This window comes from Podarcis liolepis (genome assembly GCF_965112155.1).
Source record: "Podarcis liolepis genome assembly, chromosome: 13".
NCBI classification, from domain to species: Eukaryota; Metazoa; Chordata; class Lepidosauria; order Squamata; family Lacertidae; genus Podarcis; species Podarcis liolepis.
Window position 1 is genome coordinate 42466617 of NC_139573.1, and position 15760 is coordinate 42482376.

Below are 15760 nucleotides of genomic sequence, written 5' to 3' on the forward strand. Positions count from 1 at the left end.
TTCAGGCCTCTTAATAAACAAGAGCTGTTTGAAGAATCGCTGTGTCGTCTGATATGTTCGCCCACAACTTAACACTACCAATATTCTAGGATTGGAAAACCTTCATTTTAAGGGAGAACCCTGTTTCAAATCCACTCTCCCCACCACCGAAAGGTGTGGAAAACGGTTAAGGCTCTTGCCTTTCCTTATCATCTGTGCCATGTAAGCAGCAAAGAAACTGTTCAATGTCACATATTATGCTTGGCAGCAATTTAGCCTTCATGCACTTAGGTTTTGCCTTGCTCTTTTAGCTCCAGTCTCTGCCTGCAAGCACAGTAATAAGGAGTCTGCATTTGCCCCATAAGAAGCAACCTTTTTAAAAATACAGTGCCACCTTGGTTCTCGAATGGCTTAGTCACCGAACAAATCGGCTCCCAAATGCCGCAAACTTGGAAGTAAGTGTTTGCGAACGTTTTTTGGAAGCTGAATGTCCGACGTGGCTTCCGCTTGGGTGCAGGAAGCTCCTGCAATCAATCGGAAGGCGCGTCTTGGTTTTTGAACGGTTTTGGGAGTTGAACGGACTTCCAGAATGGATTAAGAACCAAGGTACCACTGTAGTAAGCTGCAGCTGCTTCCAGGACAGGGCCTCTCATGAGGCAAAGTGAGGTGACCGCCTCAGGCCACGGGATCTAGAGGGGCAACATATCTGGTCTCCAAGGATCCCTCGCCCGCTGCAACATGCTTCTTGGAGGCCAGATCTTCCAACTTCTTGGCAGCCCCACCAGTGCCTCTTCTGTGATGGCTTCTTAGTGAATAGGAGGCACTGCTGGTGTTGCCCCACCTCAGGGGAAGAAATGGTGGTGGCTGCCCTCTGGGGTCTCCTGGGTTCCTCCCCCCCACCGCCCCCCAACATCCTTTGCTCCCCACTTCAACTGTCAGGTAAGGTTGATTTGATTCCCCCCACCTTGTTCCTGATGTGTATCTTCATTCCCGCCTCCCCTGTCCCCAATTTATTTCCCCTTCCCTTCTTCCCTGGCGCAGGGAGACAATTTTGTGGTTCTGCTCGGGGTGCCTAATTGTCTTCAGCCGGCCCTGTCTGCTTCCTATGGAAATATATAGGGGAAGCATATGCAAAAGCCACCAAGATGTCAAGAGTTCAGTTCTGTTCATGACTAGGCAGAAGTAAAAGTAGCATAGCTGCTGTTCAAGTATTATCAAGAGCAGCAAGCTTGTGGATTTGCTCTGCCCGTAATCCTTTTTAAGTGCCAGCCAAACCTTTATAAAGATTATCTTAAGGTACACAGTTCAGGCCTATAGTAGTGTCATTGCTCAGTGCTTTATCCAGACTGCAGAGGCAGAAGACTGAAAGACTAAGGGGGGAAAGTATAGGTGCCTACAGCCTCAATTGTAAATGAGCACAATAGTTGATCCTGTATAAGAAATTGATTGTACACATGTTTTATTATGCTATTATATTTGTTGGAAGCTGCCCAGAGTGGCTGGGGCAACCCGGTTAGATGGGCAGGGAATAATAATAATAATAATAATAATAATAATAATAATAATAATAGGGCAGCTTTTATGGTTGGGGGACATGGGTGAATATGCAGTAGCCTTTTCTTGTACATTGAAGGGTTTCTTAAAAACAATTTAAAAATCCTGGAATTTCCTTGATTTTGAAAAGGGAATTCCCTGCACTAAATGAGCATTTTCAGAGAGCAGGAGAGGTAGGCAACAGCAAATGTGAAGTTCACTCTGGCTCTGTAATTCTTCACATTTATCCTGAAGGTGTTAAAAGAAGTTCACATACATTATCACAATAAACGTTCAATCAACCCTGTTGGTTGGGCTGTCGTCTTCTTCTTCTTCTTCTTCTTCTTCTTCTTCTTCTTCTTCTATCATCCATGTTTTTATTGTTACATTAAGTTTGTCTAAAATGTTCAAGAGGTGTGCTGTGCATACAGTGTAGAACATTGTTTTCCCCATGTTGTTGTTTAGTCATTTAGTCGTGTCCGACTCTTCGTGACCCCATGGACCAGAGCACGCCAGGCACTTCTGTCTTTCACTGCCTCCCGCAGTTTGGTCAAACTCATGCTGGTAGCTTCGAGAACACCATCCAACCATCTCGTCCTCTGTCGTCCCCTTCTCCTTGTGCCCTCCATCTTTCCCAACATCAGGGTCTTTTCCAGGGAGTCTTCTCTTCTCATGAGGTGGCCAAAGTATTGGAGCCTCAGTTTCACGATGTGTCCTACCAGTGAGCACTCAGGGCTGATTTCCTTCAGAATGGATAGGTTTGATCTTCTTGCAGTCCATGGGACTCTCAAGAGTCTCCTCCAGCACCATAATTCAAAAGCATCAATTCTTTGGCGATCAGCCTTCTTTATGGTCCATCTCTCACTTCCATACATCACTACTGGGAAAGTAGTTTTCCCCATAATGCCCCAATAGAGTAGCCTAAAACTGTCAGAGCAGCTAACAACAAACCTGGAATGTTAGACCGTTCTTCTCTTGGTTTGCAGTCTGTGATAACTCACTGATGGATCTCAGAACAGAATGTGTTCACCACCCTTTGAGGAAATGAACCAAACCATGGACTGCCACTGAAGTCACATTATGGGTTATAAGAGTCAAATAACTACGCTGTAGGAAACATATAGGGATGCAGGTGGCGCTGTGGGTTAAACCACAGAGTCTAGGGCTTGCCAATCAGAAAGTCGGTGGTTCGAATCCCTGCGACGGGGTGAGCTCCCGTTGCTCGGTCCCTGCTCCTGCCAACCTAGCCGTTCGAAAGCACATCAAGGTGCAAGTAGATAAATAGGTACCATTCCGGCGGGAAGGTAAACAGCGTTTCCGTGTGCTGCTCTGGTTCACCAGAAGTGGCTTAGTCCTGCTGGCCACATGTCCCAGAAGCTGTACGCCGGCTCCCTTGGCCAATAAAGCGAGATGAGCGCCACAACCCCAGAGTCGGCCACGACTGGACCTAATGGTCAGGGGTCCCTTTACCTTTACCTTTAGGAAACATATATACCAGGGGTCAGCAACCTTTTTCAGCTGTGGGCCGGTCCACCATCCCTTAGACCATGTGGTGGGCCGGACTATATTTTGGAGAGAGAAAAATGAACGAATTCCTATGCCCCACAAATAACCCAGAGATGCATTTTAAATAAAAGGGCACATTGTACTCATGTAAAAACACGCTGATTCTCGGACTGTCTGTGGGCCGGATTGAGAAGGCGATTGGGCTGCATCCGGCCCCCGGGCCTTAGGTTGCCTACCCCTGATATATACATTTTAAAGGTGGGGAATAAACAAATTGGTCTAAACCCTGAAAATCTTTTTATTGGAACTCTGAACAAGGCAAAAGCAATTATCACTCGGAGACTTTATGATATCGAATTGCAACAAGAAGGCGCCCTACTCCCGGAGATGTATAGATGTTTAAAAGCTTGGCCTAATTTTGCAGCTGCCCCTTACTTAACTAACATCACTAATGAAGCTTATAGATGGGCTTTCTCTAGAGCCCACTTTGAGACAATGCCCTCAGCAGTGCTGTATGGCAAATTCACGCGGGTCCCAATGCATGCGCGTCTCTGCTCCTGTATGTCTAATAAGGTAGAATCTGTCACACACATTCTTCTATTTTGCAAATTTTATAGTGAAGAACGAGTTCAACTTATTTTACCGCTCCTATCAAAATTTATACCCCTTCAATATTATTTGGAATCCTCCCCCGAAATTCTTTGAAAATACCTCCTGGAAGATTCCTCAAGCTCAATATCATATGAGGTGGCTAAATTTTGCACTTTAGTAATTAGGAAGCGTAAATCTCTTCTGTTGAATGGCACACTGCGAAGTTCCCTTGTGTAACTTTTTTTTCCTGAGGTTGTTGTTGATTTCTTGTTGTTTGATCTTGTGGTGTTTAGTGTTACTGGCTTTGGCCGCAATAAAACTTGAAAACTTGAAACTTGGTGGGGAATAAACACAGAGATGAATTGATCAGTATGAATTCTCCCAACTCTCCTTTATACCCAGCTTTATGTTTGTGGAGGCCGTCAGCAAAGTGCTCGGCAGTCGTCCCTGCCTACATGGGTGGACTTACCTGGCAGCGAGGGTGAGAGCAGCAGGTGGCCATTGAGTTCCCTCAAATTCCTCTGGAGTGACACTATATATGCGGGGCATTGCGATAAATTAAAACGGTGACTCACAGACTCAGACATCAGGGCAAGTGTCAGGTGTTGGCGGGCCCTGCTGCCTGAGAGCTTGTGGCCTTGGCAGCTGCCCAAGAGTGTCAGGAGCTGATGCCAGGCCTGGCAGCTCCCCTCCTTCCCTTTGTCTTACAGCTCATACAGGATCCTGCCCCCTTCCCCGCCTACCGGCTTCCGCTGCTGCAGTTTCTTCAGGACAAATAGTTTTATTTTGGGGAGCAGGCTCCACGCAGCTTCCGTTTGGCAATCACACCTGCTGCATTACTTGCTCGTACAGCGGATCAGTTTGCAAATAATAATAATAATAATAATAATAATAACAACAACAACAATAATAGAAGAAGAAGAAGAAACCTCATACGCAAAGTACTCAGCCCAGCCCAGCTGCATGCAGTCTCGCAGTTTAAGGGGCGTTAGAACAATAAAACAATAAATTAAAACAACAAAAAAGAACACTGAAAGGAATTAAAAAGTAAAACGGAAGAGGGAATAAAAACAGGTGCTAAGAATTGGTTATATTATATAGCAGAGATTTGCCTTAGAGTTGACCTTAGAGCTCTAAACCCTGCTGCAAGCACTCGGCAGCCATCTTGGTCTCTGCTCCTCATATGTTTTTGTAATACAGTGGTACCTCGGGTTAAGTACTTAATTCGTTCTGGAGGTCTGTTCTTAACCTGAAACTGTTCTTAATCTGAAGCACCACCTTAGCTAATGGGGCCTCCTGCTGCCGCTGCGCCGCCTCTGCACGATTTCTGTTCTCATCCTGAAGCAAAGTTCTTAACCTGAGGTACTATTTTTGGGTTAGCAGAGTTTGTAACCTGAAGCGTATGTAACCTGAAGCATATGTAACCCGAGGTACCACTGTACAGTAGACGCTTGGGTTGCGAATGTAATCCGTGCGGGAGGCACATTCGCAGCCCACAGCACCGCATCTGCACATGCGTGGGTCGCAATTCGGTGCTTCTGCACATGCGCAAAGTGTGATTTAGTGCATATGCGCAAGTGCCGAAACCCGGAAGTAACCCGTTCCGGTACTTCTGGGTTAGGTGCGGTGCGCAACCCGAAAACACACAACCTGAAGCGTCTGCAACCCAAGGTATGACTGTATATAAAATTTTCAGCAGACCATTGATAGGATATTCTTGAATTCTGAATGTCATCATCAAATGAACCAGATGTTCATTCTCTAGTCTACTAGGGCAATGGGTGTTTCACTGTAGCCTTCTCTTTTGTCTAATTGGCTAGGTCTGCTTTTCTCAGTCATTCTAAGATGTCAGCATTGGTTAAAGACAGTGAAAAGGTGTGAGCAGCGTCCTGGTTTCTCACGAAATAAATGAGAACACTGCCTGTACATTTTGCCTCACATCTTGGGTCCCCCAAGTCCTAGCAACTTTATTTTAAATGAAAGAAAGCGGAGAATCAAGGGGTTGCGGCTTATCCGGGGAACACAGCTGCCCCTCCTTGTGAGCACTCATGATGGTGCAATGCTTCGCTAGTCTCACCTGATCTCCTACCTAATATCAGTGAGCCACAGCAGTTGTCCCTCATGTGTGGGAAAGGGAACGGAGTGTGTTGTGTGATACCATAAAAGTGTACCTGCATAGCTGCTTGGTTCCTTCCATTTGTGGGGGCATTAGAAGTGATTGTGATTATGGTGAGACTGTTGCTATGGACTTTGTAGGAGTGGCTGTGTTAGCTCTCTATTCTAGTATTATTATTATTATGCTTTGGCATTGTAGCTGGTGGGAAAGCCTACAATTTAATCATGCTGGTATAAGCCCCAGCACAGCAGCAGCTAGCTGAGGTTAGCTCATAAGATTGTCCTGCCATCTCATTCATTGGTAGGCAAACTAAGGCCCGGGGGCCAGATCAGACCCAGTCACCTTCTAAATCCGGCTTGCGGATGGTCCGGGAATCAGCATGTTTTTACATGAGTAGAATGTGTGCTTTTATTTAAAATGCATCTCTGGGTTATTTGTGGGGCATAGGAATTAGTTCTCTCTTTCTTTCCTCTCCAAAATATAGTCTGGACCCCCACAAGGTCTGAGGAACAGTGGACCGGCCCCCTGCTGAAAAAGTTTGCTGACCCCTGGTCTAATTCTTGGTTTGAATGCTTGCTTTCAATGCATCTTTAGTTTAATAACAGGCCTTCGCTGTGCAATTTACAACTTGCCAAAAAACCATGTAATATCCATAGCATGGAAAAAACCCACAGGCACCAGTATTTAAAATACCTCCTGAAAGCTCATAGTATGGGAGAAAATTTGTTATATGAGTTTAAAAATGGTAATATGTTGATGGACAGGTTCTGCTCTTTGTGTGGCAAATAGGTTCGTCTGAGGAGCCTTTCTGAATTAATATAATGCAATATTTATCAGAATAAAAGATTCTGATAAATGAAGCACCTAACCTAACCATTCAGTCTGCATCCAATTCTAATTAAGTAGCTGAAGACAGCGTTCAAACAAATGTCATATTTTGAGCCCTAAGGAACAAAACTAATTTTTTTTTTAGCTACTCAGATATTGGTCTGTTTTCTGTTAGCGAAGATGTATACAGTCGGAGATGTCAGCAAATGCAAGGTTAAGTTGTTTCAGTAACGTATATTCTGTTGTAATGACACTTAAGGAGGGAGTAGCTGTCACTGAAAGCAATTCTTGAACCATTGCTATGTTAGCATTGTTTCATGAAAAAGTCAGCAACCTGAAATGGAATTAGTGTATTATGACGCGGCCTCATCAGATATGGACGGAGAAGTTTCTGAGAATATATCCATGTGAAAGTACACTGGAATGGAGAGAGGAGAAGTAAGCAAGCAAATGGGAGTGGGGTGATGGTAGGAAACTACTACTTTTTGTACATTTACAGTGGTAGGTAAAGGTAAAGGGACCCCTGACCATTAGGTGCAGTCGTGGCCGACTCTGGGGTTGCGGCGCTCATCTTGCTTTACTGGCCGAGGCAGCCGGCGTACAGCTTCCGGGTCATGTGGCCAGCATGACTAAGCCGCTTCTGGCGAACCAGGTCAGCGCACGGAAATGCCGTTTACCTTCCCGCCGGAGTGGTACCTATTTATCTACTTGCACTTTTGATGTGCTTTCGAACAGCTAGGTTGGCAGGAGCAGGGACCGAGCAACAGGAGCTCACCCCGTTGCGGGGATTCGAACCGCCAACCTTCTGATCGGCAAGCCCTAGGCTCTGTGGTTTAATCACAGCGCCACCCGAGTCCCTTTTACAGTGGTACACCACTTTAAAAAATACATACTGCAGTTCTGGAAGGAAGCGAAGGCAGTCAATGGCAGGGAATTCATTTCTTTGGCCTGAGAAATCAATAACCCCAACTAGTTTATTATGGCTTTCACTCTTAAAGTGCATGGGGATGTTCTGTATACATGGACTGAGGTACCGGGGAAAATAAAGCAAAATAGCAATAGGGGGAAAGTTCTGTGTTCCTTTCCATGTTGTGCGATGAGGCTGAGGCTCACTATGTTGGATTCTCTGCCAATATGGTGCTCAAAGGAGCAAATTTGTTAGATAATCAACAAGCTGTTAAGTCCACTCTCATCCTTTCTTCCTTCTGCCACTGGGAGAGATCATTAGGGGGGTTGAAATGGGTGTTTATCAGTACGTGGATGATACCCAGCTCTACCTCTCTTTTAAATCAGAACTAGTGAAGGTGGTGAATTTTCTGTGTGAGTGTCTGGAGGCAATTGGAGGATGGATGGTGGCTAACAGATTGAGGTTGAATCCTGACAAGACAGAAGTACTGTTTTGGGGGGGCAGGGGGTGGACAGGTGTGGGGGACTCTCTGGACCTGAATGGGGTAACTGTGCCCCTGAAAGACCAGGTGTGCAGTCTGGGAGTCATTTTGGACTCATAGCTGTCCATGGAGGCGCAGGTCAATTCTGTGTCCAGGGCAGCTGTCTACCAGCTCCATCTGGTACGTAGGCTGAGACCCTACCTGCCCACAGACTGTCTCGCCAAAGTGGTGCATGCTCTAGTTATCTCCTGCTTGGACTACTTCAATGTGCTCTACGTGGGCCTACCTTTGAAGGTGACCCAGAAACTACAATTAATCCAGAATGCGGCAGCCAGACTGGTGACTGGGAGTGGCATATAACACCGGTCCTGAAAGACCTACATTGACTTCCAGTGTGTTTCTGAGCACAATTCAAAGTATTGGTGCTGACCTTTAAAGCTCTAAATGGCCTCGGCCCAGTATACCTGAAGGAGCATCTCCACTCCCATCGTTCAGCCCGGACACTAAGACCTAGCTCCAAGGGCCTTCTGGCGGTTCCCTCACTGCGAGAGGTGAGGTGACAGAGAACCCAGCAGAGGGTCTTCTTGGTAGTGGTGCCCTTCCATCAGATGTCAAGGAAATAAACAACTATCTGACTTTTAGAAGACATCTGAAGGCAACCCTGTATTAGGAAATTTTTAATGTCTACTGTTTTACCATTTTTAATGTGCTGTAAGCTGCCCAGAGTGGTTGGGGAAACCCAGTCAGATGGGCGGGGTATAAATAATAAAAATATTACTATTATTATTACAGTGGAACCTCGGGATGCGAACGGGATCCGTTCCGGAGCCCCGTTCGCATCCTGAAGCAAACTCAACCCGTGTCCGGGCATCACGGGTCGCGTTTTGCCGCTTCTGCGCATGCGCGTGACGAAACCATGGAGCGCAACCCGAAAATACTTAACTTGAAGCACATTTATCCCAAGGTATGCCTGTATTATTATTATTATTATTATTATTATTATTATTATTATTCTGTAGCTCTATGTTTATCAGCCTGACAAGATCCAATAAAGTACTCCAACTCCATCTTTTGGGATGCCTTGGATTTATACCAGTGCAGAGTACATTATTTTGGTGCTAAACATTAGAATCGTAGAGCTGTAGAATTGGAAGGGACCACGACCGTTCTGGGAGGTGGAGGCAGCAGTTCTGGAGCTGAAGATCCTCACTTGCTAAATTCCTCGCATCTCCGGTGGCTAAATGAATGGAAAGACTAACCAACGCTGCATTTTGTTTTCGACAGGCACCGCCTAGGAGCCTTAGACCTCGTTTCAGGAAAAAAAGTACCTCATCCTCGACCACTGAAACCATGTGAGCGTGATGAGCCATTAGCACCGAAATCCACGGAATGTCTCTCTTCTGCCTTAAAAGATCTACTCCGTTAATAATGTAGGGGGAAAAACAGTGGTGAGATGGATGTGCTTTTGATACTGCAACGTTATAAACATGGCCTTTCTCGCTTCCCTTTCCATTTGCTGTGGGTTCCCTGACCGTTTCTGTGGCATTGCAAACCCAGAAGGCAAAAGCAACCCCCTTGGATTTCTTTGCAGAGTAGCAGTTCTTTCAGCTATGCTAGTGAGGCTGTACATTTGTAATTACTCCTTACATCAGCTTAGTTTTTAGCTCTGTGAGTGCAACCAGGAAAATAATTCTTCACCTGTTCTAAATACTTGCATCCATCCTATTTATTTTGGGCTTCATAATGTATAGAGTGGCAGGGGCCACAGATTTTTCTACCCAAGCTTTCACCATCATATCTTTATTACAAGACTGTGAATGATATGACAAATCATGAATTCTTTTCACTGTACAGGTGTTAGACATGAGCTTAATCGCCCTCCCCGCCCCCTGTAAATTTTATTTATTGTAACTCAGATACTGTGTGTACTCCTGAAAAAATAGAGCCAGAGGATTTTAGAGGAGGAGGAACTCACAGATGCGTGCGCACACATACACACATGTACGTATTATCACAAGATATGGGAGCAGAGGCACTTTGGTTTTGATGACAGTGATTGGCTGAGGCTGACATCCTAAGCATATTTACCCGGATGAAAGTCATGCTGAAATCAGTCAGACTTGGTAAACAGAATTAGGATTGCATTGTTAAGTATATTATGCATAAAAGAAACTAACGTTATAACTCTTGGCCAACTTAATGAGCATGCCTACAGCATGCAGTCATAATAAATGCTAGGAGGTAAACCGGAATCACATTAGCAAAGTGTGAGTTGGCCTATGTGAAAGTCAGCCAGGTCTGCACATGGGATTTTAATCCTAACATTTTCCCACCAGGTATGTAGGCATTTATTTCAGAGAAAGATAGTGGAAGACTGTAACCAAACTCCCTCACGTAATGCAAAGATTTTGGCTGTAGTTAGCTTCTGGCAGAGTTCACAATAGTCTGTAGATCCCTCGGTGCGTTTGTAATTTTAGAGAGGTACAAAATGAGGAAACCGTACTAGGATTTGTGTATTCGTGCTTCTGATTGGTGTCTCTTGTAAGTGTTGAGCATGTAAAATCTAATTCTGTAGACAATTGTATGTGTTAATTAGAATATTTAATATTGTAGAATATAAAAGATCTTGCCACTGAGATCAGATGGGTAGATTGCAAATGATACTACTGACCTCCTAAATGTGTAGCAGGGATTTAGGTGGCTGTGTTTCAGGTTCCAAGATTAGCACTATGAAATGTCTGTTAAATATTTTTGTTTGGGGTTTAAGAATCCATATCCAAGCCTCCCTTCATGCTTCTTAAATGTTAATTTGGAACTTCTTAAATTTTTTGAAAAGCCTTAAAAATCCAACCATTGCATAAGCATGTATCAGCATGGTTACTGCTGTGCAAGAAAACAAAAAACAGATGCCTCCAACAGTTACCATATTTGGATCCGTTGCCATTTCAGTCAACAAATGAATAATTTAGATGGCAGCTAGAAAATATTCAGTTGTAGCACAAAAGCTCAATTTTGGGGGAGTTCGGCTAGCATATTTGTTGAGCAGTTTTTTGAAGTCTGTATACATTCACGCACAGAATTCAAAGTTGTCTGCGACATCAGCAAAATGACATCATCTTACAAGCAGGTAACTTTTGCCAGTATATACTGTACCGCTATGTGTGACAGAATAAAAGAGAAAGTGGCAATTTTGTATTTAATTATGCCAAAAAGACACATTTGTAAATTTCTCCTTGTATGCTCATTCTACCTAAAGCAAACCGATGTCTATCTGACCTGCTGTTTTACTGACAAGTATGACTGTTCTGGAGTTCCTGTTGTTTAGTGCTAAGGTGAAACTCTCTGAATTGCCTTATCTCTCAAATTAAATTCACTGTAAGAAAAAAAATAATCACTGGTAGTTGTGCTAATCAATCAGTTGAACTGTGTTATCTGTATATAGATCAGTGAGAAACATGAATGGCTAAATAAGTGTAGCACTTATGTTCCATACATTTTTTAAATCTGCAATACAATGGAAGCAGGTTGTTCACAGCCTTGGCTGAGACATGTGCACCAAAACATATCAGCTTCTAGCATTTTGAACACTCAAGACTTGTACTCTCTACCAATTTACTAGGGCTATCCATTTTATTTTCAGTAGAAGGCTCCTATATAATTTAATTTCATGTACACGTTGGGGATTAATACGCTCTACAGTCTTGCTCTGGTTCTCTAGTCTTACCTCCTCGGACCAATACTGGGGGTCAGCTTTGCATAGCCAACTTTAGCTTCCACAATGCTCTGTTTCTGCCAATTTTTGTTTTTGCATTACAGATGTAAAACCATAGAACAGAGGCGGACTTTGGTACTCTTTGGTAACAGGGCGTCCTGCGAGAGCCCCAAATTTGGTGCCCCCAAGTGGTTCTTGTCAATTTTGTACCCACTCAGCTCATTGCCCTATGTCGGGGAACTGCCTGCCATCACCCCAAATCCAGTGCTACATAGAATCATAAAGTTAGAAGGGACCCCAGGGAGAGAACAGTGAACCACACAAGGACTGTGGCTCTCCAGCACAAGACTGTTTCTGTTGCTACAATTCTAGTATTGTAAAACTATGGGGAGGGTTCCCAAACATGTAACTGTAAAATGTTCTTTATGGTAGGAAAATAGCCAACTTCACAAGAGAACAGGCTATTATAGTTAGTTGCGTATGCCCACGTATCAGTACTGATCTAATTACCAAAGTTTCTCACCCGTCACTATTCATGGGGATAGACCATAGCTCAACGGTTGAGCGCATGCTTCGGTTCCACCTTCTACCTGCAGAAGGTTCCAGTTTCAATCCCTGGCCCCTCCAGTTTATGTTCATGTGACATACCTCTGCCACAGACTCTGGAGAGCTGTTGCCTGCCAGTGTAGACAGTACTGAGTCTACTCTGGTATGAGGCACAAGGTCTGACTAGATGACGCTCAGGGTCCCTTTCAACTCTACAATTCTGTGAAGTCAGACATTGGCCTATCTAGCTACTGGAGAGCCAGTGTGGTGTAGTGGTTAAGAGCAGTAGTCTCGTAATCTGGGGAACCGGGTTCGCGTCCCCGCTCCTCCACATGCAGCTGCTGGGTGACCTTGGGCTAGTCACACTTCTCTGAAGTCTCTCAGCCTCACTCACCTCACAGAGTGTTTGTTGTGGGGGAAGAGGGGAAAGGAGAATGTTAGCAGCTTTGAGACTCCTTAGGGTAGTGATAAAGCGGGATATCAAATCCAAACTCCTCCTCTTCTGGTGGCAGCAGGAAAAATATTTTATTTCAGTGTAAATCAAAGAACTTCACCAGTTTTAAAACTAAAACACTGGGGGGGGGGGAATGCTGAACATAAAGTTGGGATGCTCTCTAGTCAGTTGTAAACAACCTGCTACCTTCAAGCTGTACTCTTATAATTGTACTCTTATGTAGCTGATACATGTACTTGTGCCTAAATGCTTGTTAATTAGTCTCTTTTGCAGTATTTTTTTGCGAGTACCTGCTTTGCACTTGGCACACTATTTGAAATTGTCGAGAGCACTGTATTTTAGAAAGTAACACAAGTGGCCAATATCTGAGGCTGGTAACAGGGCACTTAATATTGTTTGTTTCCACTGATCCATAGCAAAGACATGCTAGGCTAGAACGTTGAAAAATGCATTGTAAGATCACATACTACAACAGTATTCCAAAGGTCAATGTTTTGTTATAATGCTTGATATACATCTTGAAAATAAAGTCTTAAATTTTTCTTTTAAAAAAAGGAATGGGTCTTCTGTTCAAAGTAGGCGAAACTGTTATAATCACACTTCTAATATTGTAGTATTATAATAATATTGTAGTGCTCTAATTTCTGTAGTTGTTTGTAGTGTCCTAATTCTTGTAGTTGTTTATCTCCACTATATGCTATCGTTGTAATGCATGGGTAGGAAAACTAAGGCCCAGGGGCTGGGGCTGGCCCAATCGCCTTCTAAATCCAGCCTGTGAATCAGCGTGTTTTTACATGAGTAGAATGTGTCCTTTTATTTAAAATGCATCTCTGGGTTATTTGTGGGGCATAGTGTCGAGTTACAGCTCGGCATCCAAGGAAAAATCAGTCTCACACCAAGATAGGTTCCGAATTATGGCTGCTCCTAGGGAAATATGGCAGCTCCTAGGGCTAATGCAGCACAGCTTTTATTGTGTGAAATGTGTGAAATAGAAAGATACAAGCCAAGTAAGGATACAAAAAATACAAGTCAAGCAATTTGTTCTAGCCAGCAGATAAAGACCTTGGTACTAGACCATGCGAGCGATCAGACCATACTACGTTTGCCAATCATATGGGACAGCACGAGCTGTTCACGCGCTATTCATGCTCCAAGGATGCTTCTAGCTATGAGATCACCCTGTAACAATAAGAACTTTGCTCATGCTCTCATGTACAAGCAATCATTTTCCCACATGTCCTCTTTTCTTGTTTATATTGTTAGAGGAAAAAAGAGGGACCATTAGTACACTTCATTGCCTAAGCGTCTACACTTTGCAACATAAATTCCTCTTGTAACCCCTGTGGTGGGCCGTGGTCGGTACCACCATGCAGTGCATTGGGAAATCAAAGAGGGTATGCATTGAATGCAACAACACACCATGATGAAGCCAGCAATACATGCAATTACAATCAATAATATTTTTCTTAACCATAATCCATTAGGTAACCAAGAAGACAACCACTCCCATGGATCAAAACTTTCAGGTGGATTCAAAGGATTATGGGCTATCATCTGTTCCATATAATCAATAGTAGCAGAGATATTGGTCGATTGATCAGTTATATACATGCAGCAATGAGAATGAATTAAGGCACAAATTCCACCTTTAGAAGCAAGGATCACATCTAAAGCATAATGATGTTGAAGAACTACATTTCTTATTTCTGATATTTCTTTGTTAATCATTTTTAAAGCCAAAATGGTGGAATTAAACAAATTTTCTGTCCAGTTTGCCAATTTATGCAAATCACGGTAATTCATGGCTGCACCTAAAGAAGGCAGAAGGGACCTAGAAATGGCTGTCCCTGTATATTGAGAAATAGGTGATTGTACTTCCCTTCTGTTACGCAAACGGACCGCTGGGAGCTTATCTATTTTGTATATCAGGGGTATCACTATGCCTAACGTGCAGGTACCAGAAAAGGCAAAGGGGATTACTGCAAGCAACAAAACACAGGTGATAAACTTATACGATTGTCCTTCATATTATTGCTAATCTTAAATGAAGCATTTACTGGAATGCTAGAATAGCACCACCAAAACAAGCTCAAAACTTTTCAAAGCTTTTAAAATCATTTTTCTCAGCAGCTAAATGGCACTAGCCAAGAATATTTTTTTCGCTTCAAGCATATTCCACTTGCTGTAACTAAAAAGATTGCAACAAGGTCGAGAACAGAGCCCAGTGTCTTCACGGGCCTTGCTAAAGAACCATATTGCAAGTTTCATTCTGTCCGGGAACCATGCCAAAACACAAAAATGAAACAACTTGAACACACTGAAATCCTTCACCCCCTCCCTTGCCAAGAGTCCACAATAGTTCCAAGACAGCCCTCTGTACATGCTCAGAGGAACACATCATAGGGCAGGACTCCTGAGGGAGGAGAAAAAAAGAAGAGATCTGGGGGGTAAAATCCAAGTGATGTCAATAAGGATGAGAATGGTAAATTAGTCCAATGGCCACTTCCGAGCAACCTGTGTGATATTTCTTGGTTCAATTATTGGCATGTAAAAACCACAATCCAGAAGAAGTCACACAACCATTTCTGCAGATACAGGAGCCCATTTGCTGTAAATAAGTCTGATGTATTGCTCCTTGTACTGCTGAGTCAAAAGTCCAAGCCCAATGAAGTGTGATGACACAGATGGGATGGTCGCTATTAGAAGGCAGCAAAACTGTAGTGATGTTTGGTGGTTGAAGTGGCTTCCCAGGGAAAAGGGGGGCCAATGCAGTAGGGATGAAGATGGCTTTTCAGTGTGCCAGGAAACACTGGAACAGCTGTGGAAGAGCCTCTTCCATTGCAGAGGTGATTGTGATCTTGTCCGCTGGATTCTTGTGTACTTTAAGGGCAGAAAACAGTGGAGACAAAGTGGAGGTGGGCAGGTCCAAATAACTCTTTATCCAATTCAGCTGTCCAAGAGTTTGTTGTAAATCCACCAGTTTAAGATCAGGAAACTGTAGTTGAGGCGTGACTGGAATGGCTGCAGATGCTGTCAGCTCATGTCCCAGGTACGCAATGGGTAAGGTCCGCTGGATTTTCTCCTTAGCCACTGTCAATCAAACAGGT

At 43.8% G+C, this 15760-nt stretch overlaps 1 protein-coding gene across 6 annotated transcripts in view; it reads left to right on the top strand.

Moving 5' to 3' along the window:
• REEP1 (receptor accessory protein 1) overlaps positions 1-13207 on the top strand; it is a 71399-nt gene extending 58192 nt beyond the window's left edge. For all 6 annotated transcript variants that reach the window (XM_083470204.1, XM_083470209.1, XM_083470205.1 and 3 more), the window contains one exon: positions 9226-13207. In XM_083470204.1, coding sequence (XP_083326330.1) covers positions 9226-9297 — 72 coding nt within the window. In that variant the 3' untranslated portion in view covers positions 9298-13207. The remainder of the gene's footprint in view (positions 1-9225) is intronic.
• Positions 13208-15760: the final 2553 nt, after the last annotated feature.